At 38.1% G+C, this 16,666-nt stretch overlaps 1 protein-coding gene across 1 annotated transcript in view; it reads right to left on the bottom strand.

The window, feature by feature from the left end:
* The window catches only part of mef2d (myocyte enhancer factor 2d), a 67,101-nt gene that overhangs the window by 32,711 nt on the left and 17,724 nt on the right, over positions 1–16,666 (bottom strand). Inside the window, exons 3-5 of the mRNA XM_016662100.1 lie at positions 11,219–11,344; positions 3,785–4,010; positions 303–359 (exon numbers count right to left, since the gene is read on the bottom strand). Of these exons, the coding sequence (XP_016517586.1) occupies positions 303–359; positions 3,785–4,010; positions 11,219–11,344 (409 nt within the window). The remainder of the gene's footprint in view (positions 1–302; positions 360–3,784; positions 4,011–11,218; positions 11,345–16,666) is intronic.

Genomic DNA, 16,666 nt, shown 5'->3' with positions numbered 1-16,666 from the left:
TATAACCTGAAACCCTCTCTGTTCTTTGGACTGTTTACAAGCAGCTTGTGCTGTGACCCCCAGCTGTCACCAGTCAACAGGTGCTTACGTGCCTGTGTATAAGCCTGTGAAGGCGACTGTGAGGCTGTTGCCACACAGAAACGATCTGCACTGTTCTCCTCACAAACCCAACTAAAGAAATATAGCTTTTTAAAAGTTCAAAAGATAAAAAGAAACAATAGTGTCTGGTGTGCAGCTGTGTGTTTGTTGCGGTGTGAAATAGTCATTTGTATGATTTTTGAGAAAGGAATAGATTTACTTACGAACTGGACTCGGGCACGCTCCGTTTGAGTTCCCCAAATCTCCTCCTAACATTGCACCTAGCACAGAAAAAAGAAACCCATAAAAACCATGAAAAAGATCTCACATGAAGCAGTATATCTGAACAACCTAAAAACTGATGAACATCCACTTTGAAATAATATCATTAAATCAAGTGTGTCATTAAAAAAAGTGTTTCTGCTGGCGTCGACCGTTTCCTCTCTAAAGCTCCTTAATTAGCCTCAATGCTGCATTTCTAGTTAAAGTGCTGGTTTCATCAAATCTCAATGATACTTATGTTACACTTAGTTACACACAGTAACTAAAGTCATAAAAATGTGACTTTTTTCTATTTGAACAACATATTAGACCTAAATGTCAGTGTGAAATATTGAATGGATCAAATGTTCTTGTGAAATTCAAAATCGCAAAATAAAGTTCTCATGAGTTTTTTGTTATTGTTTTGACAAGGACAGATTTATTCTCCTTTACGAATTGTAATGCAAATGCTAAAGAGATAACATTATAACTAGAGTTGGTTCTGCTCTGTCCATTAATTCTGTGCCAGGTATTGGTTCTGCTCCAGGTTTCTTCCTGTTAAAGGGGAGTTTTCTTTCATTCTTTCACTACATCCATACTCAGTATGAAGAAATTCAAAAACTTAATGCAAGCGACTGTGTATTGTTGCAAAACACTCATTTCGTATCAATGAATGCTGGAAGTGAATGACTTGATGAAATCTGCTGGGTTTCTTTAGTCTGAAAATGTTTTAGCCAATTTAAAGAATAAACTGAACTTTGTGGATTGTTTGATTACTAGGATCAACTGCAATGTATGCAGTTTATATGGTTGTGTGATTTGTTCAGACTGACTTTTGCTTCATGTATAGATCTCAACAACGTGGCTTCAATAAAAAGTTTCACCTGGTTAAATCTGCTTCAGCAACTTTCAATTTCATAACCACCTAAATCATTTCTATAATACAATAAACAAACATCAACAAAAACATTAACAAAAACATGATGAAATACGTATTTGAAAGTATTTCATCATGTTCTGTTTACTATTACACCGTTTTTACTATTACCGTATTTTCCGGACTATAGACTGCACTTTATATAAGCTGCACCCACAAAGTTTAAAAAAAATAAAATAAAAAACATAAAAACTGGAAACATATATATATGTCGCACCCACAAAGTAAAAAAAAAACCTGAAAACATACATATAAGCCACACCAAGCTATAGCCGCTGGTATCTCCGCTGCTCTCGGTTTTCCACATGGATGCTGCAGAGGACTACGTCCTTAATAAATCTGCTATTAAGGATGCAGCCCTGCATCTCCAACCATGGATTCGTTCATGAGCTTACGTGCAGCGGCTATCGATCTGTCTTCAACTTTAAAGCGGAATCACATGAACTTCTTCGTGTGGTTTCCATGATGAGCGGGTGTGAGTTTGAAGACATTTCTCCGTTGTGCCTGCTGCTAGCATGTGCTTGTTCTAAATTAAAATCAGCTCGCTCTTCTTTGATTTCCAATTTTGACTTCCAACGATTCACTTCTTGCTAAAGAGCCCCCTGGTGGTTGAAGAAAAATCCACAGAAAAGCTGCACTGGGCTATCAACCACATGGTTCAAAGTGTGGGGAAAAAAGTAGCGGTTTAAAGTCCAAAAAATAAGGTATTCAGATAAAATTATTATTCTGAACAGCTCTTCATTCCCAGAGAATTTTCAATTTTAGATTAAAATTATTTCTATTATGACAGAAAATACCAGACATATTTTGACCTGCACAATATTACATTTCATTTGATACTGTACTATAAATATGTGAAAAACTGTAGTCGGAAAGGACAGTTTGGATGCAGCATCTGGTAGGTAATTTCTGCTCTCTATGTCAGCCAGTTGGATGGTCATTCATTGCTCTTGATGCTGATTTTAGTGACCCAGATGCTCATGGACAGTGATGGGATCACGATAACAGGAAAATAAATAAACAAATAAATAAATAAATAAATAAATAAATAAAAGAAGAAAGATGCCTTCACCGCAATTGAGATTGTCTTTGCAATATTCAAAGATGTCACAAAAACATTATTTTCTTAATTTGAAAAAAGACAGTAAGCCAAATGTTTAGGAGTCTTTTCAGCTTCTGAAGCTGTAAATAAATGGGGAAGTGGGAGTGCAGCGGGGCATCCACGAGTATTACATGAAACTCACTCTTTTCACAGATTGCCATGTTATGAAAGATGCTGTAATACATTTGTTGCACGTTACATCACCTAATTCTGACTTACAATGAGATTACGCCGGTCGGAACAAAGCTTGGTAGGTAACCCTGTCTGAGATGCAAAAATGGGACACAAATCCTTTTAGTCAGAAGGATTGGTTCCCTCCACAGACAAAGTGCGTGCATGCAGCGGTGCGCCGACGTCAGTCAAAGAAATTCTGGATTTATGCTGTTATGAGAAGCGTGTTCTTGTTTGAGAGAAAAATACACAGACAGCTGAACGCAACATCTGCACGCAGACATGGTTCCTGTCTACTCTGAAAATTCACCGGTTGATGCATAAACTGTGGCTCCACAGAAAGTGAGCTTAATGAAAAATACTTTAAGTCTCAAAATCACCATGACAACTGTGTCTGCTTAAGGTGGATCAAATCACTTCAATTAACGGAGTCATTAAGGAATCAGGACTTTGACGTGTGGAAGACCGATATGCAAACTGATTGCTTTGGGCAAAAATGTTAAAAGGAACAAATATGAAAATCATGACAACCAACAGAGAGACAGTGTAGCTTGAACATATAAATATGCATCCAGATGAATTAGGGAATCATCAAAAAGTTTAATTATTTCATGAAAAAACTTCTATGTTATAGAAATTCATGACATACAAAGTGAGGTATCTGTTGCATTAATTTCCATTAATTTTGAGGATCTTGGCTTACAGCCAATGTAAGGTCATGTAGCTTTTTTTCTTTATTTGTTAGTGTGTTACTCAGCCTGAACCTGTCAGCTTAAACAAGACACCAGAGGCAACCAGCCTTACCGAATGTAGAAATGCGTAATAATTCAAAATGATCATACAGTGGCTTGTAAACATGGAGAAAGTCTAATAAAACAAAATGCGTCTCCATTTATGGACATTGTCCTCTTATGTTGAAACCAGCTTTGCTGATTTCTTCTCTTCTTATTCAGAGGAAGTTTTGAAATCTTCTAATCTCTTCCTGTGTGTCATAAGCTAATGTTACAGAAGATTCATGAGAAACTGTGTTCCAAGAAAGAAAAATAGTCTCCCTGGAAGAGGAACTGTAAATAAAAAGCTGCTAATCCTCAAGCTGATCAATCAACAGCTGTTATTGAAACAGGAAGTCTCCCTATCTGAAAAGGCCACAGCTTATTGATCAATGCAACCACAGTTAAACTGTGAGGAGACAGAGGAACCAAAGCTTTCCAGCTGTGTTCCACATGTTTTCTTACCTGCGCTGGCCGGTCGTTGCGGTAACCCTGGCGACACGGTGTTCCTCTGCAGAGGCTGTTGCTGTGGTGACAAGAGGCGGGGATCTGTGAGGGTGGAGGTGACGAAGGAAGTGGTGGTGACCAGCGCGCCAGCGGGATTGTTGCTGAACTGGAGGGCCGTCGCTGCATTCTGATTGGTCACTGGCACGGTGACTGGCATCGGGAAGGTGGGCTGTGGGACAGTGGACTGGTGGAGAGACAGGAAGAGGGCGGAGTTTAAAGGGGGGCCAAGTTTAACCCCACATCACATATAGAAACAGAGTGGTGATCAGTTAGTGATCAGCAGCAGTGTCAACGAGCCTGCAGGTGACATCCACACAACACAACCAACCAATCACAGCAAGAAGAGCTTTGTGCAAACTGAAATGAAGTAAATTTAAAGAATTGTCTTCCAGTCAAATTTGATCTTCAAATATGGAACATTTTGTTAGGTATTGCTATTACATAAATAAGAAAAGCATATTCCCATGGGGACTGGGATCTTTTATCTATTATTATATTTTTATCTTAAGAGTCAAGGTTGAATAGAGATTTAGTATATTTAGTATTTTTCGAAATATATAAATAACCAAAAGCTGAATATTTCACAATAATGGCTCTTTTTACTTACATGATAAAACTTTACAATTATAGAATGTCTTTTGGATTCAAGATATTAAAGGCTTAAGATTTGTGTGGTATAAAAGTAACTTTTAAAGAATTTACAGTTTAAAATACAAACAGCTTTTTTTAAAAAAAAAACAAAAAACTGCAAAATTGAAAGTTAACCAGTAAAAACAAACATTTTTAATATTTATTTTCAAAATGCAGACTACCAAATTTAATTGTGATTGCTAAATATTCAGATATAGATATATAAAACAAATCTAAAAACTGGAATCAAAAATCTTACTAAACATATTTAAGGGTTTTATGTTGCTGGAGAGCTAAAAGCATCTCATGCAAAAATTTTTGCTCAGCCAGGATCCAAATAGTCAAAATCTCTGAGCTGTCTCTTTAAGTAAATGGTTTTAAAAATTAATTCTTCAAATACTTTCCACACACACTCCCACTGACACACACACTCGCTGAGTTGTAGCATGCAAGGTGACTTGGTGAAAAGGCTGAAAAGCTGTGTTGCCTTTCACGTCTCATGCCAAGTTAAAACTCTTGTTGCAGCAGCAAGTTGTTGCTTCAAGTTATTGGTGACATCTCATTGCATGCGTGTCAAATTCCTGCAATCCCACCCCCCTGAGCCTCCCACCCCAGTTGACGTGTCCTTCTCTAGAGAAGGTCAGAAATGATCCTGCAGGAGCTCACTACCCCAAATTTACTGGATCTCATCTCAAACGGCACAAATTACAGAGATATGATCAATTTACTGAAACTCGTCTCTTTTTGAAGTCTACACTGTAAATTGAGTTGATGAAACCTGATAACCAGACTGCACAGGGTGTTAAAAAGAAGAAAAAAAAAATAAGGCCAAGGACCTGAGGTTGTCCAGCCACACAAGCCATTTCACCCGGTTTCAATTCAATCTGAAAGAAGGACTTCTATATTTGGAATATGGGCCACTGCTGCTCTGTACTGTACTCATACTGCCTGAGACCCAGTTTAATGGAAAGAAGGGCAGTCGGACCTTCCTGCCCTTGATCTTCACCTCTGTTCTGTCTGCAAGTTTAAAAAAATAAATTGAAATTGAAAAAAATCTAGCTTTTTCTATTTCCGTCCTAAAACTACAATCCAATAAAAGGTCATATCCACTTGGAAAATTTTAGGCCTGTAAAGCCAAGAATCACTCCTTTTCCTATGTCTAAGTCTTAGGGCCGCAGATCTAATCCAAAGGTTGCCATATACCAGTAAACCCCCAACAGATAGCTTTGAATGTACCAATTAGGCTGCAAAGTGGAGATCTGCAAAGGGAATGTGCAAACAGAACCGTAGGTGGTGACCTGGGATGGTGAAGAAAGCAGTTGAGAGCACTGCAGCACTGCACACTGGCCAAGCAGAAGGTGAAGGGAAAGGATGGATTAATGGCATGGGTAGGTGGGGTGGGGGGGAGGGGGTCAATGCAAAGAGGGTGGAGGTGAGTAAACACAGAGGCAGGACTGGAAGTTATTTATCCTCCGGAGTAGAGGGCGAGGGGGTGTTTTTCTTTTATTTCTATTATTGATGGAATCAGTAGAAAGCATTTTAATTTAAAAAGGTTTCTTATTTTTAATAGACAATCATACTGAAACACATAAATTACCTCAAAATTAAGCTGGATTTGCAAGGAGAATTTACTTTATTCATCAAGTAAGAGATGGAACATCATGTAAAAAAAAAAAAAAAAAAAACGCACAATAGGAGAAATAATTTCTAAATGGAAAATGAATTGACTAGCAAAGATTAAAACTGATCAGTCAAGCCTCCATCAAATTCCTTCTGTTTTTCAAACTTATTTGCAAACTTTACTACTGACTGTTCACTTTTTGGGCCTGATTTGACCTTGGAAAACTAAAAATAATTAAAATGCATATGAAAAATGCCCCATTTTCATCAAATCCCAACTATTTCCCCATCAGGTGATCTTTCCTTTCAACCACATGCAGAATGATCTTACTGATGACCTCACTTCAAAATCTCTACACACATCTTGTAAATGTTTATTCTAACTTGTCTTCTGACTTTTTATGCACTTTGTTACATGGAAACCAACTAAACCAAACCAATTAGTTCACGTTTTCCCACTCCAACACATTTACAATCAATGCTCCCGAATGCAGACGGGAGGGTTAGCAGGAATGACGTCCATCCTCTTACAGATTTAGGGTGAAGGATGGGAACTGAGGAGGAAAAAATAAACCTGCTAGGTAAATAATTGACCAGGAGATTTTCTGGAGGCTCATGTGAAAAAGCTCAAGGCCTCGTCTGTGAGAAATGAACAAAAACAAGGGAGAGAAATCTAACCTATTCTGCCTCGTAGGAGTTCTCTCAACAAGGGCGTGTTTACAGGATGCAAGGTTAAATCAGAATGAATTAAACTCACGGCCCAGTTCTCCCGCTTCTCTTTTGTCCTCAAAGCTTTTTGAGATTTTATTGTGAAAATATATATGAATGCATTTGTTCTTTTCTGTTTGCAAATTAATGTCTGAAAGAGAGATCAGCTTTTATTTTACTCACTAATATTAAGTAAGCTTTTACGAAACTTAAAGGTTTTATCTGGATCTCTCAAAATTAATTGTAGGAGATTTTGACTTTGCAGAGAGAAAAAAAAAATACATTTACATAGAATTAAAATATAGTTTCTTAGATTTACCACTACGAATGCTACTTTATGAAAAAGACTATGTTCTGTTAAACATCTGAATATGAAATTTCATGTGATTTAATATGCAGGAGTGTCAGTTTTATTGTGTTTCACTTTGCATCTATACAGAGCCTTTAGTGAGTCAAGATATTCAGCTCCTTGCTCAAGGGCACTATGGAGGCGGTTGTAAAAAGGAACAAATCTATTTCTTATTCAATTTAGAAACTCTGAATCACAGAACCAGAAAAAGGCTCAAATCAGAGAGCCGTCGGACGAAAAAAGCCTCCCTTTATTTATTTTATTTTTTTTTTTATTTCGCCTACCACATTGCCAAACTAACGGGAACAGATACGTTAGCTCCGGGGTCCTCGAGCCAAGTGTCCTGCCTGTTCTGCCTCACCACTCTCTCGCTGCCTCGGGAGGCATTTTAGTACAAGTGGGATTAAGCATGTATATCCCGGCCCCTAGCTGTCATGCAGGGGATTATGTCGAAGAGGGGAGGAATGGCGGGTGAGGCTGGATTCTCCAGTTTGCTTGCTGCCACTAAAAGGTGAGTTGGGTGAAACAGGTACGCAGAAAGGCTGGCGGTGGCCAGTCCAGTGACGCCTGACTAGAAGGCAATCAATGCGCACGGAGAGCTGCACATCTCTAAGGGTGGTAGATTGAATGCTATTCTTCTCCTGCCATGCCTCTCTCTTCAGAGAAAAGCCTTTAAGAGCCGTTTCGGCTCAGGCAGCACAGAGAGGCTGAGTCAAAGTCAGGAGGACAAAAATTCATTGAACTGATTAAACTGAGAGGTGCTCTAATCAGGGATGAGCTCAACCAATGAGAAGGCTTCTCAACAGGCTTTTCTTACTTTTTTTTATGTATCATCAACATTGAGACATAATTGTCAATACATGGCTTATATGGTGCCTTTCAAGAATATCAATGTTCTAGGAGACATTTTTTTTTTACATTTCTTGATGTAAAAGGAAATGTGTAATTGATAAGATTATGATGTTTTTATTATGTAAAGCATTTTGAACTGCTTTAGTTTGAAATGTGCCATAAAATAAACTTGAATTGACTTAAAGAAAAAAATATAGTAAATGTCAAAGATTTCCAAAGGTTGTGCAGAAGATTTGAGTTTATATTTCTTACCATAAAACAATCTAATAAGCATGTTGTGCATCTATATTCAATATCCTTTTCTATGATGCAGAGCACCTCCACCTATATGTGGTTCAGTATTGGTGGAATGTACTGGAACTCCAAATAACTTGCACAAAATTTGCCTAGTCACAGATTTTTTCGTACAGTGCATTAAAATATTTGGAAGAAAACGCAGCTTAGTAAGATGAACCATCTAAACACAATGCTACTAGACATGCTGTTGGCTGGAATTTGCAAAGCAGCCAATCAAGAAGCAGCAGGATACTTTTTGCCTGCTGACTAGAGTTGATGAAACAATGGGTGGAGCAGTTGAAGAAAACTTGTTGAAGGTCTAAAAATACTAACTGGATGTTAGCATACTAACTGGGTTGGAGGTTTACCTCCCCGCAGGACAATACCCCTAAAAATACAGCCGTTCCACAAGGGTTACATGGACATGGTTACAAATGGTCCAGTCAAAGTCCAGATCTAAAGCAAATTGAGGATCTGTGACAAGACTTATAAACTGCTCTTCACAAATGTTCTCCATCCAACCTGACTGAGCTAGAATTATGTCTGCAAAGCAGTACAGGCAAACATGCCAGCTTCCAGAAACAGAAGACAGATTCCACCAAAAAACACCTGGTTCTATAAAGTTCTAATTCTGGGGCGCCGAATTGAAATTCAAACTCATTCATTTACTTCCACTTCGAAATTATGCATTAGTTTTGTCTTGTTCTTCACATAACATAAAGCTTATGGATGTGTTTGACTTAAGAGAATTTTCAACGTGTATAAATACTTTTGAAGGCCACTGTTCAAGAATCCAGAAAAAAACTGTTACTTTGAGCAACTTTGTTATTCTGATATAAATGTATAATTAACACTCCGAGTTAATTACGGAGCAGAGAAAGTAAAGGAGGACTTTTCTACCCAGATCAAACTGGTCCAACTCTTCTGCAACACCTAAACGTGACTGAGTCTCCTCCCAAGTGACCAATCAGACAGGCAGGCAGACAGTAAGAGGGGCTGTAAATTAAATGCTCCTCATTAAAATGACATTAATTGCATTATTGAGCACAGGGGGGGAAAAAAATGAATCACAGGGAAGTTGGCAGAGGAGCGGAGCGGTAAAAGGGGTTTGGCAGCGTGCCAGTCAGGAGGCAGAACCTGGATAATGTCAGGCGCACATCCAGGCAGAGAAGCAGAACTACACACAGTCTTAACTGACCTCACTAATACTGTTAACATCCGGCAGATAATAACTGCAACCTCTCTGGCTTTTTAAACTGTGGTGCGCGCTTTGTGTCTGAAGTCACACAATTCTTTCTTTAATATTGCGGATTATTACACGAGTCCCATTTTCAGGCAAGAAATCGGACTGCTTAAAGGCATGCTCTCAACATGTTGATTATTCCCATAAAAGATGATTTTCCCCTGCAATTTCCAGTTGCTATGCCAGCTTTTATGAAAACCAGAGACCTAGTTAACGCTTCTCGCTCTCTTTTGCAGTTTCTCATAGTTAAGAGAACTTGCAAAGACATTAAAACTGTTTTACAGCAATAATACTACTAAGGTTGCTCTTCACGGTGGTGACTAGAGATGAATAATCCCATTACAACATCTGGCATTTGGTGTTGAGATCACTTGTTTTACGACCTTTTAATGCCGTATTGTCACGTTTACAGCACTACAAATGGGTTGCATTTTATTACAAGGGAAAAAATTGGTTTGTAAAAAATTATATTTGCAATCTAAACCAGCATTTTTTTTTTGGGAAATGGTCTAGAGGTAACATACGGTATATCCAGGTGTCAACAAGTCAAATAGACTTTTTAAGACTTTCTTAATGCCATCTTGAATGAAATTTAAGACCAAAAGAAATCACAGCGTCCGTATATGGCTCTTGCCAGCAGCTTTGCATTTTTCACGCTGCATACGGCTCTCTACATCCAATCTTAAAATTATTTTTGCACAGAATGTAACTAGTTTCATATGAGTTGGCAACAGAAGTGAACCAGTGGCGAAGACAAAAGATGATGAACACCAAAACCCTAGTTATCTAGCTGACTATCTAGCTAGCTAGCAAAGGGTGTATTAGCAGTGAGTTACTAGTAGCATCGGCTGCCTCGAGTCACATGAAGATATCTGTGTGCAACTCAAACTTTTGCCTGATAGAAACGCACCATGAGAGAAGAAAAAAACAACATAGAATATATGAGATTAAATAATTTTGCAACGACAAAATTTAAGATCTGTGATTATGTATTTAAGGCCTGCATAGATTTTATTCCAAAGAATTTAAGACATTATAAAACATTTACAGGGATGCACAGACACCCTGTGACAGCAACATTAGTAGGGGGGGCACACTAAAACAGCTTGAACCTAAAGAAAAAAATATTTAAATTAATACTTCTCAGCTAAAAACAACAGTTGTTAGTTAGATTTGACTGCTCTGCCTTGGGTTTCTTTTTCAACAACACCATGATGGATAACGGCTTAAGGGCGGTGGTTTTAGGGTGGAGAGAGAGGTGATTGTTGGTAAGAAGTGAGGGGGAGAAGGTAAAAGGAGTTGAGGGGATATAGGAAAGGCAAGTGCTCTGTGAGTATTCAGACCGCCTTTAGCACCCGGAGACTTTATTTCCGGTCAGCAGCAGCAGCAACATGAGGAGGGGGGCTGGGTTGCACAGAATGGTGGGAGGTACTCACTGACAGCCTATAGTTCTGCATCATTTTATCAAACTCCTCGTCAATTTTTTTGTATTTCTCCTCAGTGCGGGGGGTGAGGGAGAAGGGCTCCTCGGGGTCTGGGCTCTCAGAGTCCCGGTGCTCTTTCTTGTTCAGAGCCTTCGTTCCCCGTACAACAGAAGTAGAGGCCACAAAGACAGAGAGAGAGAAAAATAGAGACAGAGGAGACGGCAGATAGAGAAAGAGAAGGAGAACAGAAAGAAGGTTAGAAAAGGTGACAAAGGTGTGACGGTACTCACGCCATAGCGTTTGAAGAGGCTGTCCAGGTCTTCGGTCTTGCGATCGTTTAGCGGACTTTGGTCGATGGAGTCGTCGCCGTCGGGCTCGGGGCTGTTGCAGCCATTAAAGCCTTTCTTTCGCAACGTCTGAAGCGGTCAGAAAAGGGTAGAGGAGGAGAAGGAGGAGGCACATTTACATTTCATTATCATGCACATTTCTCATCACCGCTTTTTACTTTCCAACACCACTTTTCAGGCCATTTTCAGTGCTCAAACACAAATGAACATCTTGACTGCACCATATGTACGGACTCCTACACTGTTCATTGAATTAAAAAGGAAGCTGTTAAGGTTAGATGAACAATTTGACCCAAATGATGACATCAAACAGATTTTTCTGGAGGCATTTTCTACAAGTGGGAAAAAAAGTGACCTCTGATAAACCTTGATTGATTTCTCAGGTCAACATTTGTAACATCAGCCTCCCACGTGAAAGCAAGTTATTACCAGCCAAACTGCCCTTGCTCACCCTAGAAGTCCTCCATGGAGGTCTTGGCTTAAAAAGGTGAGGAAATTAAAGATTCCGCTTGTAAACTATGACGGCTTTGAAATCAAAGACATCAAAATTAATCACCCATCCTTAGCAATGTGAACATAATGTGGTAGGTACATAAGAAAATTGCTTGTTTTCAAACGTGCTCTCCAAATCAGAAGAAGGCATGGGCTAGTAAACTGGTATTAAGTCATGAAGAGTTCCAACATGTTCTCATTTAAAATTCCACACTTTTCCAAAGTCAAATTACCTTAGTTCTCAGTTGCTAATATCATATTGATGCACAAAATATATAAAAAAGTTTATTTTAAATTCCTGGCAGATTTTGTACAATTGGCAAACATTAAATATAAAAGTCTTGAAAACCACAGACTGTAAAGAAAGGAGATAAGGAACGGAAGTAAAGACAAGGAAAGAGGAGAAGTGAATGAAGACAGAAAAAGTATTGAATGAAATATAGGAATAAAACTAAAAAAGAGGGAAAGTATAAAATAAAAAATAAGATAAAAAAGGACACAGGGAAAAATAAAAAGGACATAAGAGAAAGGAAAGAAAGCACAACGGCAAAAAAATAGATTAATTGTAAACAAATGTTATAGAAATATATCCCAAAAATGCAATATCTTTTTTTTTTTCATACTTATTGACATTTTGTACAAATGGAATGGGAAAGCCAGCTAAAGCTATAAGGTGGCATTAGCATCTCAGCTAGCACCGCAGGTAGATGGCAGGAGAAGAGGAGGGAGAGGAGAGCACCAGATAGAGAGGCTCTTATTTTGAGAGGATTCTGCTAAACAAGATTTGCTGTTAAGTAGCTTTACTTTGTGGGCCCTTGACCAAGCAGATAAATCCTCACAACAAACTGGATTGTTAACTGGAGAGAGAACATCTAGTGTGGACCCAGTAAAAGCTTTGGTCCAGAGCAGCCTACAATGGTGATACGAAACAACAAAACAAATCTGGAAAATGGTAAAAAAAATATCCCATCGCTATTAATGAATAAAACAACATTTCAGAGTAGACGTTCTCAAATCAAGAATTAAATTTACTCTTTGGGAAAGTTCGGTGTCAAGTTTCAAGCTATGTGAAAATCCCATCATGCTGTTGGGATTAGAAGACTCAGTCAGCAGTCATTTCTATATTTCAATAATTTCCTCAAGGAGCTGGATAAATAAATCTAGCATTCCAGACAGACCAGTTCATAGTCAGGATCCAGGGGTGTGTTAAAAAAGGAATAAAATGAGGAACAAAAAACTCAGAACCGCAAAATGTTTGAGGTCTACAAGATTCCATTTTATTAGATTCCGGTTTGTTTTATTTTAGGTTTTGTCAAATAAACTAAAAATAGTATTGGTCTAATAACTTCTTCTTTTGGTATTTCTGTTTGTACAAAGAGAAAATCTCTTCCGTATACTTCTTCATTGTGCTTTTCTGCACATCTGTGTCCTCCGTGAGAAAAACTAATAATCGCAGGTGAAAAAAACTCAGACATGTTTTTTCTTCAGTTGATTGAAATTACATGGTGCAAAACTGAGCAAATGAGTTCATGCAAATCACTGATACTTTCCAGTTCTAAAAGCTATATTTGTAACATCACTATGTCAACGTCTCTTAGATGCAACACAGTTGGAAAATTGTTATATTCAGTAACAAAATTAAAGCAAAGAACTTTGCAAATTTTTAATAAATCTTCAAAGTTTGGATTCAGGTGGTCTGTTTACGACAGCTGTTCCCAGTGTGGGATAACTATCTGTCTAAAAAAGGAACTATGGCATTTAAAAAAAAACAGATGTTGTAAAAATTAGGCTTGGTTTACACAAAAATTACCTGCATGCTTTTTAAAATAAATTAAACCCAGCTCACTAGTATTGAAAAGGACTTATGAGTTTTATACCTTCAATTTTTTAGCCTTGTGAACAAACAAAGAAAACCTGAGTAGTTATGAGAAGCTTAAAGCTGAATTGGAGTTCAGGTTATTCTACCATTCAGTTCTACATATCTGTTGGAAACAACCTTCACAGGAATATAACAGCCTATTAAAAACAGTCTCTAAATAAATGTTAAGGAACCTATTTTATAAAGTAAAAAAAATCTTATGACAGGGTTTAAGGTTGTCTGATACAAATAATTGTTAATATGTATAGTGAGAAACTTGACTTGTAAAAACAAACCATTTTAACATTTCATCAAAACAATTTATTTTTCAATTTAAAAATCGCCGCATGTCAAGTGTGGCTGACATGAAGTGGCATCTGATTAAAATAAAAGCATACGTTCAACATGCACAATCAGCGCTAAACGAGAATGACTCAACCGCACGAAATCCTGCCTCAGAAGCAGAGCTGCGAGAAACTTGTGCCTTTAACAGCTGCAGACTGAAACCCCCGCGGCAGTAAAGATTTGTTTCATTTTGGATGAATTAGCCTTAAAACTCTCCAAACAGGTAGGGGCAAGAGGGTAATGATGCCATTTGGATGTAAGGGTAAGGAGACTTTCGGTGTTAATAACAATGGTGCTCTTTGATACGAGTCTCATTAAAACTCAAAGCCATTATTATCATCACAGTGTCAAGGCTCCGTTTTATCTACCCACTGAAACAGGTTATTAGAAAGATTTGTTCCAACACGGAGACAGTCTCCTGAGTCAGCTGTTGAGTCTCAGCAGCACGAGTGAGCGCTCTCATCTACTGCTTAATGCAAATTTAGAGAGCAGGCTTTGTTGTCCGTAGCTTGTTAAAAGCATACTCAGTGGTGGTTTCTGCACAGATGTGTGTGAGTGTGTGTGATCTGACCTAGAAATCGAGGGAACAAATAAGCCATTGAAAGAATACAGTAAATGGAACAGCTTCTGAAATGTCGATAAGGACATGTGATGGAGATGGTGCGGGGGACATGACCGAGGTGTGGACCAGCCGCTTTGACTGTGGGAATACAAAGAGGCAAATAATGTTCACAAAACAAGAAGGAACAATGTTAGTCACGTTGGCGGGTGCTTGGTGTTTCTAACGTTGATCAACAAACGCTGATCTCCAAACAGTTTAAGTCTCAACTTTACAGAATAACTTAAAGAAAGCAATTCAATAAGAGACGCAATGAATCAAGTCGGTTCCAATGCCACACTAGGGGTGGTACTAGATCTGTTTTCTGTTTAAAGATGGATTAACAGAAATTGTTACGTTTAAAACAGCCTAAGAGAACCAACATATTGACAAAAAATATTTTTTATAAAATGTTTAATCTTCCCTTTGTTACGTTAGAAATTTTTGCACAAGGTCAAAGTGCAGAAAGATGTTTGACATTTCTATATTACTCTCTTGTGATGACCAAACCGTTAAAAGGTTTTTATCGTGATATTCTGTAGTACTATTGTGATAACTATAAAAGTGAAGAAAATAACTATTTATTCCTTCTTTTTTAGATAGCTTCATGGCAGTGACTGCATGTCAGAACAAACATAGCTCCATAAACAGTAACGGTGCTCTTGGAAAACATACCCATTTGTAATATGCTTCGATAGGACACCAGTCAAATAAAAAAGTGTGATTTAAACTGCACACACTAACTGCACTTAATCATATTTTTAAATTTATTGGTATTTATTGCTGTCATTTTGTTACAGTCTTCATTAAGATGAACATTTATATGATGTCACTGCTTCTGATTTATAGTATCAGAAGCAGTGAATACATCCACTGGTGTATTCAAGGTACACCAGTGGATGTGTTTCAAGGCAATATATCTAAAACATGACTTGCTTGTGTGACATAATGGAAAAATCTAAAGAAATCAGCCAAGAATATCAGGAAGAGAGTTGTGGATCACCAGTAGATTACACTTTCCTTTATTCAAAATCTATAGGAATATCTAGTCTTTGTACCATTCAGGAAGATGAGGGGCCCCTTGTCTCAGACACCAACATATTCTGACCCCTCAGTAAAGAAGAAGCCAGTACTCCAAAAGTAACATTAAATGGCAAATTACAGCTTTCAGGTGCATTTTTTGAAGACATGTCCAAAGGTGCAATGAAACCAAAGTTGACATGTTTGGTCAGACTGTAGCTATTATTACATTGTAGTGGAAAAGCCCGAGAACAACCTCCTAATTGTGCAGTACATAGCTGGCAACATTAGGTAGTGTGGGTGTTTTGCCGCAGGAGGGACTGGTGAACTTCAGAAAACAGATGGCCTCCTGATGAAAGAACGTGATGTGAAAAAAAAATCAAAGCAACATTTCAAGCCATCAGCCAGGAATTAGGATCCTGGGCATAAATATCTCTTCCAAACGGACAAAGACCTTTGCTATACAGGCAAATTAGTTACAAAGTGTATAAATGAAAGAGTTAAAGTCTTTTAGTGGCCATCAGTGTGTGTGAGCAAGAGGTTTAGGACCTCATCAGCAACAATAAAACATTGTTGCTGATGAGGTCAGGAAAAAGTTATTACTGTGAGAAATTGTGGAAGGATAAGATAAAAGTGTGAGTGAAATCATTCAGTTTGGACAAATATTCTGTAAATACATGGTAGCATTACTATTGTATGCTTAATCATCATTTAAATTTGTGTAAAATCATGAATATTTATAACATAAATGTAAAATTAATTGGTTGTAATGCACTTATGCAGGCACCCAAATTCATAGTGTGTTTCCCTCCCATTATGTCATGCCACTTCCCCACACACAGTAGATTTTTTTTCTTCCTGAACATGAAATGCTCGTCTGTCCTAGTTTATTGCAAACTCAACTGATATTTTGTGAAAATTACAGTGCAAACATGGGCAACTTTCCCTTTCTCAGTTTCTGTGTTTTTCTTCCCACTCTTTCTCACAGTTAGCAGTATGTGTGTTTGCGCGCTACATTACAGTACATGCGTATCTTCTGGCTCACACACATGCAAGCACACTCCCTCATGCACTGATC

This window comes from Poecilia formosa, unplaced genomic scaffold (genome assembly GCF_000485575.1).
Source record: "Poecilia formosa unplaced genomic scaffold, Poecilia_formosa-5.1.2 Scaffold359, whole genome shotgun sequence".
In the NCBI taxonomy this organism is placed as follows: domain Eukaryota; kingdom Metazoa; phylum Chordata; class Actinopteri; order Cyprinodontiformes; family Poeciliidae; genus Poecilia; species Poecilia formosa.
Note: the sequence above shows the minus strand (reverse complement) of the source record. Positions and strands in the feature narration are given on the sequence as shown.